The sequence below is a fragment of the Aquarana catesbeiana genome, linkage group LG08 (genome assembly GCF_042186555.1).
Source record: "Aquarana catesbeiana isolate 2022-GZ linkage group LG08, ASM4218655v1, whole genome shotgun sequence".
In the NCBI taxonomy this organism is placed as follows: Eukaryota; Metazoa; Chordata; class Amphibia; order Anura; family Ranidae; genus Aquarana; species Aquarana catesbeiana.
This window is the reverse complement of record NC_133331.1, coordinates 135,615,670-135,635,002: the sequence shown is the minus strand read 5'-3', so window position 1 is coordinate 135,635,002 and position 19,333 is coordinate 135,615,670. Positions and strand designations below refer to the sequence as shown.

Sequence of the window (19,333 nt, the reverse complement as noted above, 5' to 3'; positions counted from 1 at the left end):
CACTGCAGGTGTGCAGACGCCAGGTGGCCAATTTAAAAGCCCAGAGCGTTCAGAGCTCTGTAAACAGATGAACACAGAGTCTGGGCAGTGAGCATCTTAAAGTGGTCGGATCCAGGATAACCTAAGACACCTACTCGGCATCAGGTTTGTGCAGTATTAAGCATATATGTATATTGTGAGACTTTTAGCATAACAGTGATTGCATATGTACTAGTACCTCTACTTTGTAGCTTGGGACTATGTCTCCTCGTAAGAGGGTCTCGTGGGGAGGTAACAAAGGCACAAGAAAGTCACCGCCTGTGTCTAGGGGTCCTAAAAAGTCAGTGCCCCTGTCAGGTTTTGCAGCCTCTTCTAAATGTTACAGCTCCAGCGTATGTCACATTCCCTTAGGGCTACATTGGAGGGTTTTGAGGGAAGAATTATGAATTTTATTTCAGCTTCCTTAAAAGATAGCAGAAAAAGGGGTAGATCCCCTCCCTCTGCTGCACTTTCTCTTTCAGATGATTCTTCTGACAATGAGGAGAGATCCCTATCCAGAGATAGGGATCAAGAGCAGTCTGAGGATTCAGAGGAAGAGGAGAGAGCTTCTTCCTCTCAGGCACTCAAGAAGCAGGTCCAGTATTATACTGAACTAGTGCGTTCCACATTTAAAATGCCCTCTGCTGAGGCCGCTACATCCTCTGTTTCTTCCCTGGGGGTCAGAAGGATCCCACAGACTGCGGCTTCCTTTCCCATTCATCCTTTAATGGATAAATTGTTGTATAAGGACTGGGGACATCTCGATAAACTGTTTACTCCTCCTAAAAGGTTTTCTATGCTTTATCCTCTGGAGGAAAGCTTCACCAAGAAGTGGGAGGTCCCATCCGTGGATGCGGCTGTCTCTTGTGTGAAAAAAAACCTGACCTGTCCCTTGAACAATGCTCAGGTGTTTAAAGATCCAACTGATAAAAAAGCTGGAAACTTTATTAAAAGCCTCCTTCTCCATGGCTGGCGCTGTAGTCCAACCTACAGTCGCAACTGTGGGTTTGTGTCAATTGCTCAAGGAACAGGTTAAGCAGATGCTTGGCCTCCTTCCCAGTGAGGAAGTGGAGAACTATGCAGACCTTCCACAGGTGCTGTGTTTTATGATTGATGCCATTCTGGATTCTGCCCAGCAAGCATCTCATTTGTCTCTCCTGTTGGTACACATGTGCAGGTCCCTTTGGCTTAAAAGTTGGGCAGCAGAGCTTTCATGCAAAAGATATTTAGCTGACTTCCCATTCAAAGGGGAACACCTATTTGGGGATGACCTAGACAATTGTATCCAAAAAAAATTACAGGTGGTAAATCTACACTCCTACCAGTTAAGAGGAGTAAATGTCCACCATTCAAACGGTCTCATTCCCCTTCCCCTGGAACATCAGGCTCTAAGTAGTGGCGACGGCCTTTCCAATCTACTTTCAGAGCAAAGGCCCAGGGTCACACCCAAGGGCAGAAAAAGGCTTGGGGGACGAAAGCCTGCCAAGCAGAGCCCCAAAACTTCCCTGTGAAGGGGCGCCCCGAGTGAGGGGAAGGCTCCTACAGTTTTCAGGAGCCTGGCAGGAAGAGGTTCAAGACAAGTGGGTGGTCTCTTCAGTATCTCTAGGTTACAAAATAGAGTTCCTAGAGCTTTCACCAGCTCGTTTCCTAAAGGTCAAGAGATCCCAAGGATCCAGTAAAGCGAGAACCGCTACTACTGGCCTTAGATCGCTTACTATCCCAACCGCCTGGGAATACCAGGTGCCGTAGGCTAGAGTGATAGTAGAAATGAACCCAAAAGATCAGGGTTCAGGGTTCTACTCGAATCTCTTCACCGTTCCAAAGCCAAATGGAGATGTCAGACCCATCCTAAATCTAAAGGATCTAAATCAGTTTCTACACATTCGATCTTTCCGAATGCAGTCAATTTGTTCAGTGGTCTCCCCCCTGCAGGGTGGAGAATTTATGGCATCAATAGGTATCAAGGATGCATATCTTCATGTGCCGATTTTTCCCGCTCACCAAAGATATCTAAGGTTTGCGGTAGACCAGCGCCATTTCCAGTTTGGGGCCCTTCCTTTCAGTATCGCTACAGCTCCTCGAATTTTTACAAAAATTCTAGACCCTCTCTTAGCAAATCTAAGAGCTCAGGGGATAACTGTGGTAGCTTATCTAGACTATTTGCTACCCATAGAGCAATTGGTGGCACACCTAAACCGCGCTGTCTTCAAGACAGTAAGACATTTGGAAGGACTAGGTTGGATAATCAACCTAGAAAAGTCTTCTTTGCAACCTTCAACAAGGTTGGAGTATCTAGGCATGATCATAGACACCGCTCAAGGCAGGGTGTTTCTACCGGAGCCAAAGGTCAAGGCTGTAAGAGCTCTAGTCCGCTCAGTATTAATCAAAAAGAGTCCATCCATTCGGCTATGTATGAGACTGTTAGGAAAGATGGTTGCCACTTTTGAGGCTGCTCCATTTGCCCAGTTTCACTCAAGGCCCTTGCAGAGAAGCATTCTCGCAGCTTGGAACAAAAGACCCATGCTTTGGATCTTCCAATGTGCCTATCCCCAAGGATACGCAAAAGCCTCAATTGATGGTTAGGAACCAAAAATCTTTTGAAAGGCAAAGCCTTTCTTCCACTACAATGGTAGATCGTAACCACAGATGCCAGCCTGACAGGCCGGGGAGCAGTTCTGGAAGAAACATGCACTCAGGGAAGATGGTCTGCAACCGAGAAACGCTTGCCCATCAATGTTCTAGAAATGGACTGGTCTTACAGGCTATAGGGTCATCCTATTCGGATACAATCCGACAATGCCACGGCTGTGGCTTACATCAATCACCAAGGAGGCACCAGAAGTCTGGATGCCCAAAGGGAGGTAAATCGCATTCCTGCATGGGTAGAAAGCCATGTTCCCTGCCTGTCTGCGGTATTCATCCCGGGGGTGGAAAATTGGCAAGCGGATTTCTTAAGCCGCCGGCAATTATGCCCAGGAGAATGGTCCCTACACCCCGACATATTCCAGACCATATGTCAAAGGTGGGGAACACCAGATGTGGATCTATTTGCGTCCAAATTCAACAGAAAGCTGGACAAATTTGTGTCCAGAACAAGGGATGTACTTAGGGGTCAGTTGCTCTGACAATCCCATGGGATCAGTACAATCTAATGTATGCTTTCCCTTCGAAACCACTTCTTCCGCGGTTCCTGGGAAGGGTCAAAAGGGAAGCAAAGTCGGTCCTTTTAGTAGCCCCGGCTTGGCCCAGACGACCTTGGTATGCAGAGATCGTAAAGATGGCAGTGGGCAGGCCTTGGGTCCTCCCATTCCAGCCAGATCTGCTCATACAGGGTCCGATTTGCCACCCTGCTTTACGAAATCTAAATTTGACGGCTTGGTTGCGGAGACCCACATTTTAAAAGACCATGGGTTCTCGGAGTCAGTCCTTTCCACTCTGGTCAATGCCATAAAGCCGGCCTCCAAGCTTATTTACTACAAATCTGGAAGGCATATGTTTCCTGGTGTGGACCCAGGGGATGGCATCCTAGAAGGTATATGATTAGCAGAATCTTGACCTTTCTTCAGTCAGGCCTAGAAATTAGATTGGCTTTGATCACTATCAAAGTCCAAATTTCGTCTTTGTGTTTTTTTCAGAAGCCAATTGCTTCACATTCCCTTGTCCGGGCATTTATTCAGGGGGCACTGCGGTTAAATCCGCCAGTCAAACCTCCAGTATGCCCATGGGATTTGAATTTGGTGTTGTCGGCTTTACAGGGACAACCCTTTGAGCCACTGCACCTGGCTCCTTTAGCGCTTTTGACTAAAAAAATTAGTCTTCTTGATAGCCATATCCTCTGCTAGGAGAGCCTCAGAATTGGCAGCTTTTTCTTGTTAAGAGCCATATTTAATTATTCACAAGGACAGGATTGTTGTGTCCTAATCGTTCCTTCTTACCTAAGGATTCCATTTGAATCAAGATGTAATCCTACCATCCTTTTTTCCAGATCCGCAGTCCGCGGAGGAAGAATCTTTGCACACTCTTGATGTGGTTAGAGCAGTCAGTGTCTATCTGCAGGGAACCACTCAGATACGGAAAACTGATTGTTTGTTTATTCTGCCGGATGGCCATAAGAAAGGCCAAGCAGCGTCGAAATCCACTCTTTCTAGATGGATTAGACAGGTTATTTTTCAGGCTTATGATATAAAGAGGAAGACTCCTCCTTTAAATGTGAAAGCGCACTCAACTAGGGCTGTTAGTGCTTCTTGGGCAGTGCATCACCAGGCCTCCATAGCTCAGATCTATAAGGCTGCGACTTGGTCTTCAGTCCATACATTCACCAGATTCTATCAGGTGGATGTAAGAGGGCAAGAGGATACCGCCTTCGGGTGCAGTGTACTGCAGGCTGCAGTTTAGTTCCTCTGGTCCGTTTGCGGTCTATTTTCTGATCTGTGTCTCCCTCCCCTCAAATGAGCATTGCTTTGGGACATCCCACTATGTAATGAATACTCTGTGTCCTGTGATGTATATAGGGGAGGAATTCTCCTTAATTGGGGTTAACCAGTGTCCAATCACCGATGGTGCCTATCTAACCCACTATGTAATGAATACTCTGTGTCCCGTGATGTACTCTCAAGAAAAGGATTTTACAGGTAAGCTGTATTTAAAAATCCTATTTTTTGGTTGTAACATGACAAAATGTGGAAAATTTCAAGACACTGTATCTCTAGTGTGGTCAATAGCACTTGTGGGGCAATTCCCTAGCTGATCGACATCACTTGACTTTGCCAGATGATACTCAGCATGCCCGATAATATCACTCAGACGGAAGGATGACAGGAAGAAAATCTCAGTGTAAAACTACTCCAAAAAATGTATTGTTAAAAAGATACAGATGTACACTTAACATAGAGATTGACCTAAATTGTTTTTATCACAGATTTTTAGTACAGCTCATATTCTTTAACTTCATATGTAATTTTGATTAATTTAGGTCTAAATTTATACATAAATTTGTGTTGAAAAGTTCAATAGTTAATTTAGTAACATCCAATACCAGATTTACAATGTATCAATGAATACTGTATATTGTGTCTCACTATCACTCAATGTCACTATTATGACTAGACAGTCAGTGGTGTCTGAGCAAACATTGTATATGTACAGTGGAGAAAAATAATTATTTGATCCCCTGTAGATTTTGTACGTTTGCCCACTTACAAAGAAATGAAGGGTTTATAATTTTTATCATAGAGCTACAAAAAGCTGACAGCGCTCAGTGGCTTGGTATGAATGGAGTATTGAAGTATAGCTGCAATGATCCACAGTTAATGATCGATAAAAACACTGGTAGTTTATTCAACATGTCGAAGCTTCGTATAAGTAGCCGTGATATAATTTCGACTGATGTAATTTCCGGGCGTGGACTTGCACCTCACTTCCAGTCACGGAGCATGTGGCGACCATCATGCCCCCACATATACACAAAGCTGTTTACACCAGGTGCTGGGTTGTAAGGCACAACAGCAAGTGAGTGTACATCTGTGTCTTTTTAACAATATATTTTTTGGAGTCGTTTTATATTATAAGATTTTCTTCCTGTCATCCTTCCCCTGAATGATATTATCGGGCACGCTGAGTATCATTTGGCAAAGCTAAGTGGTATCAATCAACTAGGGAATTGCCCCACAAGCACTATTGACCTCACTATAGATTGTTGGTCAATTATATATGGTGAGTGGTAGTCCATGTAGGGCACTAAAAGCACTGTGTAGTGGAGCCCAATGTTATGTCCATAAGGAGCACTGGCACTTTATATTGTATCGTAAGGAGTTCATAAGGAGCACTGCTACTTTATTGTATCATCACATTGGGACTGTAATATTGGGACTTTCATTATTGTCTGCCAATTTTTCCTTTTGAAATATTTATCAGAGTCCTATATCACATTTTGTATGTTTATGATATGCGCGGTTTGTTTAGGGGTTTTTAAATATTCGGTGTCTCATGTAGACACATTCTAACTGCATCAATCATTTTAAGTTTCACCACATTAATGCACTATTCCAAATACTTAAAGCACTGTATATCCAAGGCGCAGAGCAATTCCTTATTACATTGTAAACTTACTTAAAAGGCACAAACACAGCCTCAATCCACACACACGTATACATACAAATGCTAGTAAAACCTGACATATATACACTATTCTTTATATAGAATATTTTCTTAATGTTTGATATCAAATATAAAGTGCCAGAATAACCAAAAAAGGAAGATATATGACCACATAAACCCATTATGGTGTCTTATTCTGTAAAAGGAAGAACACTTGTATAAATCCCTAACTGCTAACAATAACATTTTATCAAAAACCATCAAAAGTTTATTATATTACATACAAAACGTAAAAGCCCATAAGGTATAAAAGCCTACAGAGCACAAAATTAATCGTATGGTTCCCATCACAACAGAACTGTGGATGAAAAGGTTTGAAAGGCATAATGAAGTCATGACACATGCGTTGCGATAAAGCAGGCATTATAGCAATTGCACTGAGATTGAACAGAACTCTAGAATATTGGTAATGCTGGAATAAAGCCTTGATTATTGATATGTTATCGTTGTGTGCCTGCTCTGCTCTTTCTACAAGATCTAAGGCCCCTTTCACATGGACGGATAGAATGGTGCTTTTAGCTGCGGATTTTCTAGTTTTCTATCGCAGCTAAAAGCACACAATGCTTTCCTATGGCCCCATTCACACACTGCGTTTAGCTGCAATTTAGTTACATGCGGTTCTGTGCGGATAGAAAAAATAGAATTGACTGCGTCCAGGAGTGATTTAGCGCAGCTATCTGCACATGGCAGTGCACTGTGTCAGCTGCGGATAGCAGCGCCGAGCTGGCTCACTCATCGGGAAAGGAAAAATGTTTTTTCCTTTCCCAATGAGCGACAAGCAGCACGGAGATCCGACTTGGATCCCTGCCAATACCAGGCACTGTGTTTGGTATGAATCTTGAGGGGGAACTCCACCCCAAAGCAACTTGTCCCCATGTTGATGAGGACAAGGGCCTCTTCCCGACAACCCTGGTCGTTGGTTGTCGGGGTCTGCGGGCGGGGGGCTTATGGGAATCCGGGAGCCCCCTTTGACAAGGGGGCCCCCAGATCCTGGCCCCCCTCCCTATATGAATGAGTATGGGGTACATGGTACCTCTACCCATTCACCTGGGGAAAAAAGTGTCAATAAAAAAAAAACACACTACACAGGTTTTAAAAGTAATTTATTAGGCAGCTCCGGGGGTCTTCTTCCGACTTTGGGGGTCTTCTTCCGACTTCGGGGGTCTCTCAGGCCTCTTCTCCCTCTCTGCGGTGTAGTCTCCACGCTCTCTGGTTCTTCTTCGGTGCCTTCTTCCTCCTGCCGGGCTCCTCCGCTATCTTCTGCTCTTTTGCTAGCGGAGGAGCCCAGTCTTTTGAGACGTCTTCTTCCCTCTTCTCTTCCAGAGATGTTGACACGACGCTCCTTCTCACTGTAATGCCGTGAGCGAGGTCCGCATCCAATTATATAGGCATGGGGCATGGCCCCCGGGTGATGTCACCAGGTGACCCCACCCCCTTATGACGTCACAGTTCCATCATGCCCCGGGACTGTGACCTCATAAGGGGGCGGGGTCACTGCCCATATAAGTCCATTGCGGAGTGCTCAGAGCATTCCAGCTGGAGAGAGCGTCGTGTCAACATCAGAAGAAGAGAAGAGGGAAGAAGACGATCCAGAAGTCCGGACCACCGCTAGCAAAAGAGCAGCAGAAGATAGCGGAGGAGCCGGCAGAAGATGCCGGAGAGACCCCCGAAGTCGGACGAAGACCCCTGGAGTCGGAAGAAGACCCAAAGTCAGAAGAAGGCCCCCGGAGCTGCCTAATAAATTACTTTTAAAACCTGTGTAGTGTGTTTTTTTTTTTTTTTTTTTATTGGCACTTTTTTTCCCCAGGTGAATGGGTAGGGGTACCATGCACCCCATACTCATTCACATAGGGTGGGGGGCCGGGATCTGGGGCCCCCTTGTTAAAGGGTGCTCCTGGATTCCGATAAGCCCCCCGCCCGCAGACCCCGACAACCAACGACCAGGGTTGTCGGGAAGAGGCCCTTGTCCTCATCAACACGGGGACAAGGTGCTTTGGGGTGGGGGGGCACACACCAACCCCCCCATGTTGAGGGTATGCGGCCTGGTACGGTTCAGGAGGGGGGCGCTCGCTGGTCCCCACCCCCTTTCTGACCGACCGGGCTGCATGCTCGGATAAGGGTCTGGTATGGATTCTGGGGGGACCCCCACGTCGTTTTTTCGGCGTAGGGGGTGCCCCTTGGAATCCATACCAGAGCGAAGGGCCTGGTATGCTCTTGGAGGGGAACCCATGCCGGTTTTTTATTTAAAATTTGGCGTGGAGTTCCCCCTCAAGATTCATACCAAACACAGTGCTTGGTATTTGCGGGGATCCAAGTCGGATCCCCGTTCAATATGAGTCAGTACCCTGTCAGGTTGCTATGGAAATGGCAAACCGCAGCTAAACGCAACCGCAGCTAATCGCAACCGCAGCTAATCGCACTGTACAAATGTAGCTGATCGCAGTGCCTGGTATCTTGAATTTCACAGAAAAAAAAAAACATGCTTTTAGCTACAGCAGAATAGCCGTCCGTGTGAAAGGCGCCTAACAGTGGGCATACTAATTAAACTTTTTTTTTGATTATGGTTTAAAAATTACCAGCTTAAAGATCTATGATCTTAAATGCATTCTTAAATGCATTAGCGAAGATTCTTTGCGTTAAAAATTAGCAAAGATCTCTGTTCTACAAATGCTAAAAATACTTTCAATTAAATGTTGTCCTATATGTGACGTACTCTACATAGAATTTATTCTCAGATCAGCAGAGGCTAATAGTAGTTCTAAGCGAAATGACTCTGAAAGTCCAGTTTTTCCATACTCACCAAGACTTCTCAATAAAAAATAGGCAGAGAGGGAATGCTGGAACTTCCACAAGGCCAGACAACGCCACATTCAAATAGAGATTGCCTTTTAGATCCCCAGCGTTTAAGGTCAAGCCATAATACACCAGACTGCAGACGTACCTTGAAGAAACACATCATCATTGCTGTTGAAAGGTTTACAGATTTCAAGGGCTGCTTCCATGAAAGCCAATTTATCAGGAAGGCACTCAGACAATAAAGAATGGCTGGGGTGAGAAGAATACTGTTTCTTCCTCTGTTACCTGGGAAGTCCCTGATCTATTAGCAGCATGTTCCCCCGACATCACACAGGGAAAAGAAATGGTATTTAAAAACACATTATATAGCAAGTAATGTCTAAAATACACACAAAGGTGTATACTGGATAGACAAATCATGCATTTAACAAATATCTACATGTGATTACTGAGAAACACATATTGTAACACTGGGAACTGCCAGCCTAGCTTAAAGAGGAATGCCAGGCACAAACACAACTTTATAAATTCTTAGCTATAAAAAAAAAAAAGTTACCTCTGGACGTGTGTGTTAAATTGTAAATAGAACTACATACAATTTGCATATGCCAGAAAGGAACATCTTTTTTTAACATTTACACATGCAAAGCTGTCCAGCAAAATCCAAACCATAGGACAATGCCCTGGGAGTGCTCAAAATGGTCAGCTTTAATTCATATACTTTAACTGTTTAAAAAAAAAAAAATGACCAGAGCACTTTTTCAATTTGGCACTGCACTACTTTAACTGGTAATTGTGTGGTCATTCAATGTAGTACCCAAACTAAATTTGCGTCCTTTTTTTCCCACAAATAGAGCTTTCTTTTGGTGGTATTTGATCCCCTCTGGGATTTTTGTTTTTTGCGATATAAATGAAAAATACCGAAAATGTTGATATTTTCAAATTTGATATTTTTGACTTTTTGTTATAAAAAAAATCCAATAAACTAAAATTTAGTCATACTTTTCCTGAGAGGCATGTTGGCCCACTGAATATTTTATTTTTTGTGTCACAAGTGATTGAAAAATGACAAAAGTACACAAAGTTGTCACTGAAATGATACAGTATATTCAGGGGAGGGCTGGCAGCCTTAAGCCTGGGGGGCAAGTCCAGTCGAGTGGCCCATTGTACCACCGAATCAGCTCACCATCCATGGCCACCTGGTTTTGTAACGGCTATTGATGTTATGAAGCAAGACAAATATGACACAGAGCATGACCCCGATCTTGGTAAAGAGCCGATGACGCGGCTCTTTACCCATGTGTTCAGCTGTGTCCAATAACAGCCAATCACATGTAAATGACAGCATGTAAGGAGAGAAGAGCCGATCAGCGGCATCTCCTCACAGGGGAGACTGTACAATAATATAATCAGGGCACTGATTACAGTGCAGCCCTAGCAGTGCCCAGCAAGTGACACCAGTCTGTGCCCATCAGTGTCACCAATCAGTGCTGCCTTTCAGTGCCCATCAGTGCTGCCCATCATTGCCCCCTATCAGTGCTACTCATCAATGCCCATGATAAGTGCCACCCATCAATGCCACCCCCTATCAGTGCCACCTATTAGTGCTGCCAATCAGTGCCGCTATCAGTGCTGCCCATCAGTGCCACCCCCTATCAGTGCAGCCCATCAGTACCACCTATTAGTACCCATCAGTGCTGTCCATCGGCGCCACCTACCACTGCCCATCGGCACCACCTACCACTGCCCATCGATGCCGCCAATCAGTGCCCATCAGTGCTGTCAATCAGTGCCCCTATCAGTGCTGCCCATCATTGCCACCATCTATCAGTGCCACCCATCAATGCCACCTATCAGTGCCACCCATAAGTGTTACCTATCAGTGCCATCTATCAGTGCTGCACATCAATGCCACCTATCAGTGCTATCAGTGTTCATAAGTGCCGCCTATCAGTGGTCATCAGTTCCACCTATTAGTGCTGCCTATTATTGCCCATCGGTGCCACCTATCAGTGCCCAGTGCCATCAATCAGTGCCCCTATCAGTGCCACCCATAAGAGTTACCTATCAGTACCCATCAGTGCCACCTATCAGTGCTGCCTTTTAGTGCCGTTCATCAATGCCACCTATCAGTGCTACCCAGTGCCACCTATCAGTGATCATCAGTGCCACCTATTAGTGCTGCCTATTATTACCCATCAGTGCCACCTATCAGTGCCCATCAGTGCCCTTCAGCGAAGGAGAAAAATTACTTATTTACAAATGAAACTTTTTTTTTCAAAATGGTCTGTCTTTTTTCATTGTTTAGCAAAAAATAAAAACCCAGTGGTGATTAAATACCACCAAAAGGAAAACTCCATTTGTGTGAAAAAAAAGGACAAAAATGTAATATGGTACAGTATTGTATGACTGCGTAATTGTTATTCAGAGCCCAGGTTCACACAGACAGCGGGAATGAAATGATGTACAGCTGAACTCACATGATTTCATTCCCGCATGTCAGTCCCGACTTTGGGGGCGATTTCAGCAACATCTGTGCGGCCTCCTGCACAGATGTCTATGGAAACCGCACCCCAAAGTCACCAAAAGTATTACAGAAACTACTTTTGAGAAACGGTGCAGCCGCAAATGCGGCGTCACACCAATTCGGACGGTGCCATTGCCGCTGATTTGGCATGCGATTTGACATGTCAAATTGCATGCCAAATCACTCCAATGTGAACCAGGTCAAAGTGTGAGAGCACTGAAAGCTGAAAATTATCCTGGGCAGGAAGGAGGTGAAAGTGCCTGGCAGGCAAATGGTTAAATGATAAGGATGAGGGAGAGGAATTTGGGAAAGACAGAAGGAAGAGAGGGAGGAGGGGAGAGTCTGGTCACCGCTCACTCACTTGCACAGTCCTAGCAGGTTCACTGGCTCAGTTAGTGTCTTCATGATGTGACATTGTGATTTGTGACTGTGACTTTGCCGCCCGCACATCCCCTTCACAGCACAGGGGCACGGGCTGCATCGAGTGTGGGCGGGCACAAGGAGTAGGCAGAACAGATCCGTTCTCCCATTGGATTAGAGGACAGGGGAGGGCTGTGCTCTATAAGTCATTCACACACTCTCAGCCCTGTGACAAGGACACATCACCGATGTGCAGCTGCAGCAAGGGATAGAGGGATCTCTCCCTGCAATTTTGACACTAATCCAGCCCTGTTAACTCCGCCCCCCCCGATGTTGGTGCCCGAGCAGTATCACTCGGCCAGCCCTGGAAACTGCACATGCGCAGTTCTGAGCTGGCAGCACAGAGGCCCTTTTACAGGGAATCACAGCAGCCCGGGGGGAAATTGCCACTCTGCATCCCGGCCCAGCCCACCCCTGAGTATATTGCTCACACATGCCATGGGTACATGTAGAATTACACCACAAAATACATTCTGCTGCTTCTCCTGAGTATGGGGATACCACATGTGTGAGACTTTTTGGGAGCCTAGCCGCATACAGGACCCAGAAGTCCAATCACCATCTTCAGGATTTCTAAGGGCATTTTGGAAAGTAGACACCCCAAGCTATTTGCTGAGAGCAATATATCATTTAGTGACAACTTGTAGCAAAATATAAAATATTTCATGGACTCAACATGCCTCTCAACAAATGGCTCGAGGTGTCTACTTTCTACTTGCACAGTGATTCCCCAAACACAATTTTTTGGGGAAAAAAACACTGTTTTTAATTTCAATGCATAAAAACACACTATATTGCCCAAATGTTTGGTGAAATATAAAAGATGATCTTATGCTGAGTACATAGATAACAAACACGACATGATTTAAAGCTACGCACTCCCACCAGTGCAGTGGCGACAAACTATATACATTTTTAAAAGCCTTTACAGGTTACCACTTTAGATTTACAGAGGAGGTCTACGGCTAGAATTACTTTGCTCGATCTGAGGTTCGCAGTGATACCTCACATGCATGGTGCAATTGTTGTTTACATACGACACAAGACCGACGCTTTCGTTCACCTTTGCGCGCATGCACGGGGAGACAGGGGTGCTTTAATTATTTATTTATAATTATTCATTCTGCTTTTTATTTCATTTTTACAGTCCTTTTTCATTTTTTATTTTTTTTATAATTTATATTGTTATCACAGGGAACGTAAATATCCCCTATGATAACAATATGTAGTGTAAGGTACTCTTTTTTTGAAAAATGTGGGGTCTATTAGACTCTAGATCTCTCCTCAGCCCTTAAGGCATCTTACCACACCAAGATCAGTGTGATAAGATGCTTTCCCAATGGCGCTACTTATATCAAGTGAAACGGAAGTCATGAAATGCTTGTAGTTTCCGGTTTCTTAGGCCAGTGTTTCTCAACTCCAGTCCTCAAGGCGCACCAACAGGTCATGTTTTCAGGATTTCCACTAATTTTGCACAGGTGATTTGATCAGTTTCACTGCCTTAGTAAATACCACAGCCTTTTAATTTGAGGGAAATCCTGAAAACATAACCTGTTGGTGCGCCTTGAGGACTGGAGTTGAGAAACACTGTCTTAGGCCATAGAGATTATTGGAGCCATTCTAGTCTCCAATAAGCTCTATGGTCAGTTGGCGGAACCATCCGCTGCATTCTCGGGTTCCCCGCTGGGACAGGAGAGCCTGAGGAAACCATGGAAGAAGGCGGGAGAGGAGGAAGACGTTCCCTCCCACTGCTTGTGAAAGCAGTCTAGTGGCTAATTAGCCACTAGGATTGCTTTTACACGAAAGCCGACTGCCAGCTGAAAAAAACTATACCAAGACGATACCTAAACCTGTAGGCATCATTCTGGTATAACTACTCAAAGTTCAGCAACATACCAGTACGTCGCTGGTCCTTGTTGGGCATATATTGTAATGTTCTTTTTTTTCATGCAGCCTGCAGCCTGAACGAAAAAAAAGAGATTGATTGGTGGTATGTCCACCATTAGAATACTATCCTGCATCCACCCACTTCTAATGATGGGCATACATGCACCATTATTTTTTTTAAGTGTGGTGGTGAAATCACCTCCTACAGTACTGGAGTCACGGATTTACGAATCGTGAGTGCAAACCCTGTTGCTGTCAAAATAAATAAACCCGTGCTGCAGCTGAATGGTGTACCTGCAAAGCAAATAATGGTTACCAATAAAATAAAGCAACATTACATTATAACAGTAATGCCCAGTACACACAGTCGGACATTGATCGGACATCCCGACAACAAAATCCTAGGATTTTTTCCGACGCATGTTGGCTCAAACTTGTTTTGCGTACACACGGTCGCACAAAGTTGTCGGAATTTCCAATCGCCAAGAACGCGGTGACGTCAACCACGTACAACGAGACTAGAAAAGGCCGGTTCAGAACCAAGCGCGGCACCCTTTGGGCTCCTTTTGCTAATCCCGTGTTAGTAAAAGTTTGGTGAGAGACGATTCGCGCTTTTTCAGACTCGTGGCTTTCAGATCGTTTTCTGCAGTTCAGTTTGTGCTTGTGGGTTTGTGTCTGCTCTTCAGTGCGTGCAAGCAAGCTACGCGTGACTTGGATTAGTCATTGTGTTCTTGTTCGTTTGTTGCTGTTTTTCTGGTCGCTCTTCACAGGCCTTGCTGTTCTTCAGTGCTTTCTGTTACTTCGTTCTGAGCAGCCGACCGTTTTCTAGCCATGTTGCGTATACATACTCCTCCTCATAGAGTTCGTGCTGTGCGGGGGCTTAGTGTTGGGGTCCTGACCTTGACACAAGTCCAGTCCATGAACAGGGTGGGGAGGAGTTCATGGACCAAGAATTGGTTGCTTCAGTGTGACCAGTTCTTTCATATGCCTTTGCTCCGTGAGATCCGTGAGAATAATCCTGATGATTTCAGGAACTTTCTCCGGATGACGGACCCCGTATTTCACCGTTTGTTGGCTTCACTGACCCCCTATATCAGCAGGCAGGATACCTGCATGAGGCAAGCCATCACTCCGGAGCAGAGGCTCGTCGCTACCCTGCGGTACTTGGCGACAGGGAGAAGCCTGCAGGACTTTAGGTTCTCAACAGGCATCTCCCCCCAGGCTCTGGGTATCATTATCCCAGAGACCTGTTCTGCCATCATCCAGGTCCTGCAGAAGGAGTATATGAAGGTAAGATTTTTATCCTTTAATATCACATTTTATCGTATTTAATGTTTGCTAATATATTGTATTTCTTTCCTCATTCCCTAATTACCATGATTGTAATATGCTGTGAATGTCCCCTTTGTCCTCATGCATGCTGGAATTTTTTTTTTTCTCCTTCAAACATATTTGCCTTCACTTACCTCCCCAGCATGGTCACCTGCCCTATATTCACATCATGTAGTCACTTAACAATGTATTTTATCAGCTCCATAGTAGTGTTTTACCCCAAACACCCTTAAAATGTTTAGAAATCTGATTTGTGCATTAAATTCAGGCAGAGTGCCAGAGGCTTTTTTTTGTGGTGTCCCCAAATCATTTTTAACCCTCCCTCCCCCCAACTGCTAAGTCAGCTGATCCCAATTCTCTATCTATCCTCAATCATCTATCTGCTGACTTTGCCAAACCCATACACACTATACCCACCTCTATTGTGGTCAGATGTATGGATAAATTCCCCAAAGCATGTAGTGCAAGGGCCTGCCTGAATACTTTCAAATGGTACTGTTTAAAGTTTTTGTATCCTATTAGTATCTTACTAGGTAATAGCAGAATGTCCAAATGTGCTCAAATGTGTACAGTGTGTATTTATATCTTTGTATTATGACACTTCTTACCTGTCCAGTGGTCTGCCAATAGTGTAACTAAGGAAGGGCTGTTCCAAGTAATACCCATTATTTAGGCATTCATCTCTCAATGAAGTGGAGAGGGTTACCTGTCCAAGATCCCCCCCCCCCTATAATGTTAGAAATGGCCCATGAGAGGGGGGGAGGGGGAATATGATAGGTGTACCTTATACTTTGGTGTTGTAAAATTCCCCTTAATAAATGTTATCTGGATGTTGGCCAAGAATGTTTGTGTCTAATCTGCTTTCCATGTTTGTGCAAAAATACTAATTTATTTTTGTTTTCCTCAACAGTTTCCTTCCACTCCACAGAAATGGCAGACTGTGGCCTCCCACTTTGCCCAGCGGTGGGACTTTCCTAACTGCGGAGGGGCAATTGATGGGAAACACGTCCACATCGTCCCACCACCCAACTCGGGGTCGTACTATTATAATTACAAGGGGTTCAATAGTATTGTGATGTTGGCGGTGGTGTCGGCTAATTACGACTTCCTGTATGTGGACGTGGGGAAGAATGGGCGGATGTCCGATGGTGGAGTCATCGCCCAGACGGAGTTTTACAGGCGTCTCCAGAATGGCAGCTTGGACTTGCCACCTCGAGAAGAGAATGTGGAAGGACTCCCATTCGTCTTCGTTGCGGATGAAGCATTTGCGCTGGGGGACCATCTTATGCGGCCATTCCTGATGAGGACCCTCACCCCGGAACAGAGGGTTTTTAATTACCGGCTGGCCAGAGCCAGAAGAGTGGAGAACACATTTGGAATCATGGCTAGCCGGTTCCGCCTATTTCTTACACCCATCCATATGGCGGAGTATAAACTGAATCATATAATCCTGGCGTGCTGTGTTCTACATAACTTTTTACGGCAACATTCGGCCAACTATGCTGGCTCAGTTGGGCCTGAGGCCGGAATTATAAATGAAACAACCCTGACGGCGCTTGAAAGTGGCCGTCCTGGCTTGCCCTCCCTGAGTGCCTGTGATGTCCGGCTAAGATACCTTGAGTTCTTTGCGGGTAGGGGGGCCATCAATATGCCAGACAATTTGTGAAACCTTGATCAAATAAAAAAAAATTAAGCAAATCTTTGGTGACATTTACTGCTTGTGTTTGTTTTAGCTGACCCTGACCGAAATGTGGTGAGTCCTTAAAATGGCGTGATTGTGTAACCTTATACAAAGCACTGTTGGTTGTTATTTATTAAAGGCAAATACACTTTGCACTACAAGTGCACTTGAAAATGCACTGAAACTGCACTTGTAGTGCAAAGTGGATTTGCCCTTAGGAAATAACACCCATTGTCACAGAAAGCAGCAATTACATCACCACAAAAGTGTTGTAGCGTTGAGACAATAATCCACAAATTCTTGATTAACAATCTTTTTAATACCTGCACAATCACATGTGCATTTAGAAAAGGTTTTTAAAACAAACCAACATGTTTGTTGTATAAGAATTTTTGGGGTGGCATTATCAAAAATAGAAATGTCCATTTAAGATAAAACAGGCATGTGTAAAACCAACAAGAAAGACACAAATCTTGAACTTACAAAGTTCACATATGGTAAAACTTGAAGGCAATATCAGACATGAGTATTTAGGAACTGTATTGGTTATTGCGTTCAGATGGGGTGAAGTCACCCCAGGAAAAGCCAAATTTTGAAGATGCACACCAATTTACGAATGTCAACATGTACTAGCTGCCATCACGGGGCATCAAGGGACGTGTTTTGGGGGAGCAACCCCTTCATCTCAGCTAGTTTATTATTGAGGAAGGGGTTGCACCCCCAAAACGCATCCATTGATCTCCCGTGATGGCAGATAGCACATGTTGGCACACTGTGTGCATCCTCAAAATTAGGCTTTTCTAAAAATCGCTAAAGCATTTCCAACATTGTAGTGTACAAAAAAACAAAGGGATTTGGAGGGGTTTTAAACTCTCCCCAAAACATCAATGATGTTATTATTTTTTTGAATAACATCATTGATGTTTTTCTTGATGTTTTCCAAAGCTAAATTACACCCCATGATCTCCCCAATCAGGATCTGTGCATGATCACCTAAAAAGAGAGAAAACCAAAAAAAAACAGGGATTATAAATATGCCGGCATCCATCTCTTACCTGAGTCTGTGGTCGTAGACACTCACCTGTTGTGGTGCCAATTTCCACCACGTCTTCTTCCTCCTCCTGCTCAGCTTGGGTTGGGGGTATTTCCCCTTCTTCCCGAGGTGGGGGGTCTGTGGTCTCCTCGGATGAGGGGTGTCCTCCGAGTCTTTTCTCCCCTATGTAAAACAAAAATGGTATAATTAGCACACAGATATTTGATGGCCGAAATATAAAGATGACACATTGCTTGGCAGTGTGGTACAATTGTCTATTTTGGCAGAGTTCCAAGATGTAGCATTTTTATTGTCCGTTGTCAAGCTTCAAGACTTTACCTGTCTTGGACAAGCTTCACAGATGGAGACCCCCCTATAGTATACACTGGAGCACCTGTGTGGGCCCCCTAATAAAAAGGGTGTTCTGGTGTCCCACATTAGTGCTCCAGCGTCCAGATGTGAAAACAGCTGCTGAGTGTCCTCTCCTTACACAGAATCTAGTTTGCATTTCATTCTAGTCACAAACCCATCTACACAACCCAATATTTTTCATACAAGTAGGCCCTAAAAAATGTGGGCAAATGCATATGGCCTAAACAATGGTGTTTTATAGGCCGAAAGAAAAATGTTTGATATGAACGAATAATGGGCCCATGAACATGAAAGTTGCCATTTTAAACTGTACAACACTTAAGAAAAGCACATGGAGCAGCACGAACGTAATAAAGACAAAAAGAATAGGAACACAGCACAACTACTTACTTTTTTGCAGCACTCTCCGGATCTTTCTGTACTGCTCGGGCTCGGGTAAGGTCCATACTTTCCATCATAGTCGGCCTTCTTCAGGATGTCGACCATCTCCAACATCTCCCCAAAGGACATATTTGAGGCCTTAAATCGTCTCCTTCTGGATCGGGACGTTTCTGGATCCGGGCTTTCCTCCTCCTCGTTGCTATAATTAGCACGCACCTGCTCTGACTCCGCCATGTGCTCTTCACCCACTGCGCCAAACGAAAAGGGGCGGGGAATAGACTAGAAAGAACATCGGTGCGGGCGGAGTTACATGCATGCGCAGTGTGTATAAAGCGTAACACGCGTGCGTAGTACGTACGATCTGTGAGCGGAGGAAGGAGTATCGGGGGCGCCGATCGTGATAACGAAGGTAAGAGCCAAACTTGGGCCTATACTGCGCCTAGATTGAGGCCTATATTGTAACTAGATTAGGAGAGTTTTGCCTGACATTAGGGTTTGTCTTGTGTTGTGTCTTGCAGTGAAAATGGATATCTTGAACGATACCGACTTTATGGCAATCTTCATTGACATGTTCAGGGAGCTGCCTTGTCTGTGGCAGATAAACCACCCACATTATAAGAACCAAACAAAGAGGAAGGCATCACTGGATCAATTGCTGGAAATTGTGAAGCAGGTGATCCCCACGGCAGACACCACCTATTTGAAGATCCTAATTGGTGGCCTGAGGAGC

At 44.7% G+C, this 19,333-nt stretch overlaps 1 protein-coding gene across 7 annotated transcripts in view; it reads right to left on the bottom strand.

The window, feature by feature from the left end:
• Positions 1-19,333, bottom strand: part of LOC141106055 (solute carrier family 22 member 15-like) — a 658,271-nt gene that overhangs the window by 470,603 nt on the left and 168,335 nt on the right. For 6 of the 7 annotated variants that reach the window (XR_012235678.1, XM_073596433.1, XM_073596429.1 and 3 more), the window contains exon 7: positions 8,975-9,115. The exons of the other annotated variant lie outside the window; for it this stretch is intronic. Coding sequence is in view for 5 of the 6 variants with exons in the window: in XM_073596433.1 (XP_073452534.1) it covers positions 8,975-9,115 (141 nt within the window). In the remaining variant the exon portion in view is untranslated. The remainder of the gene's footprint in view (positions 1-8,974; positions 9,116-19,333) is intronic. 7 annotated transcript variants of the gene reach the window in all.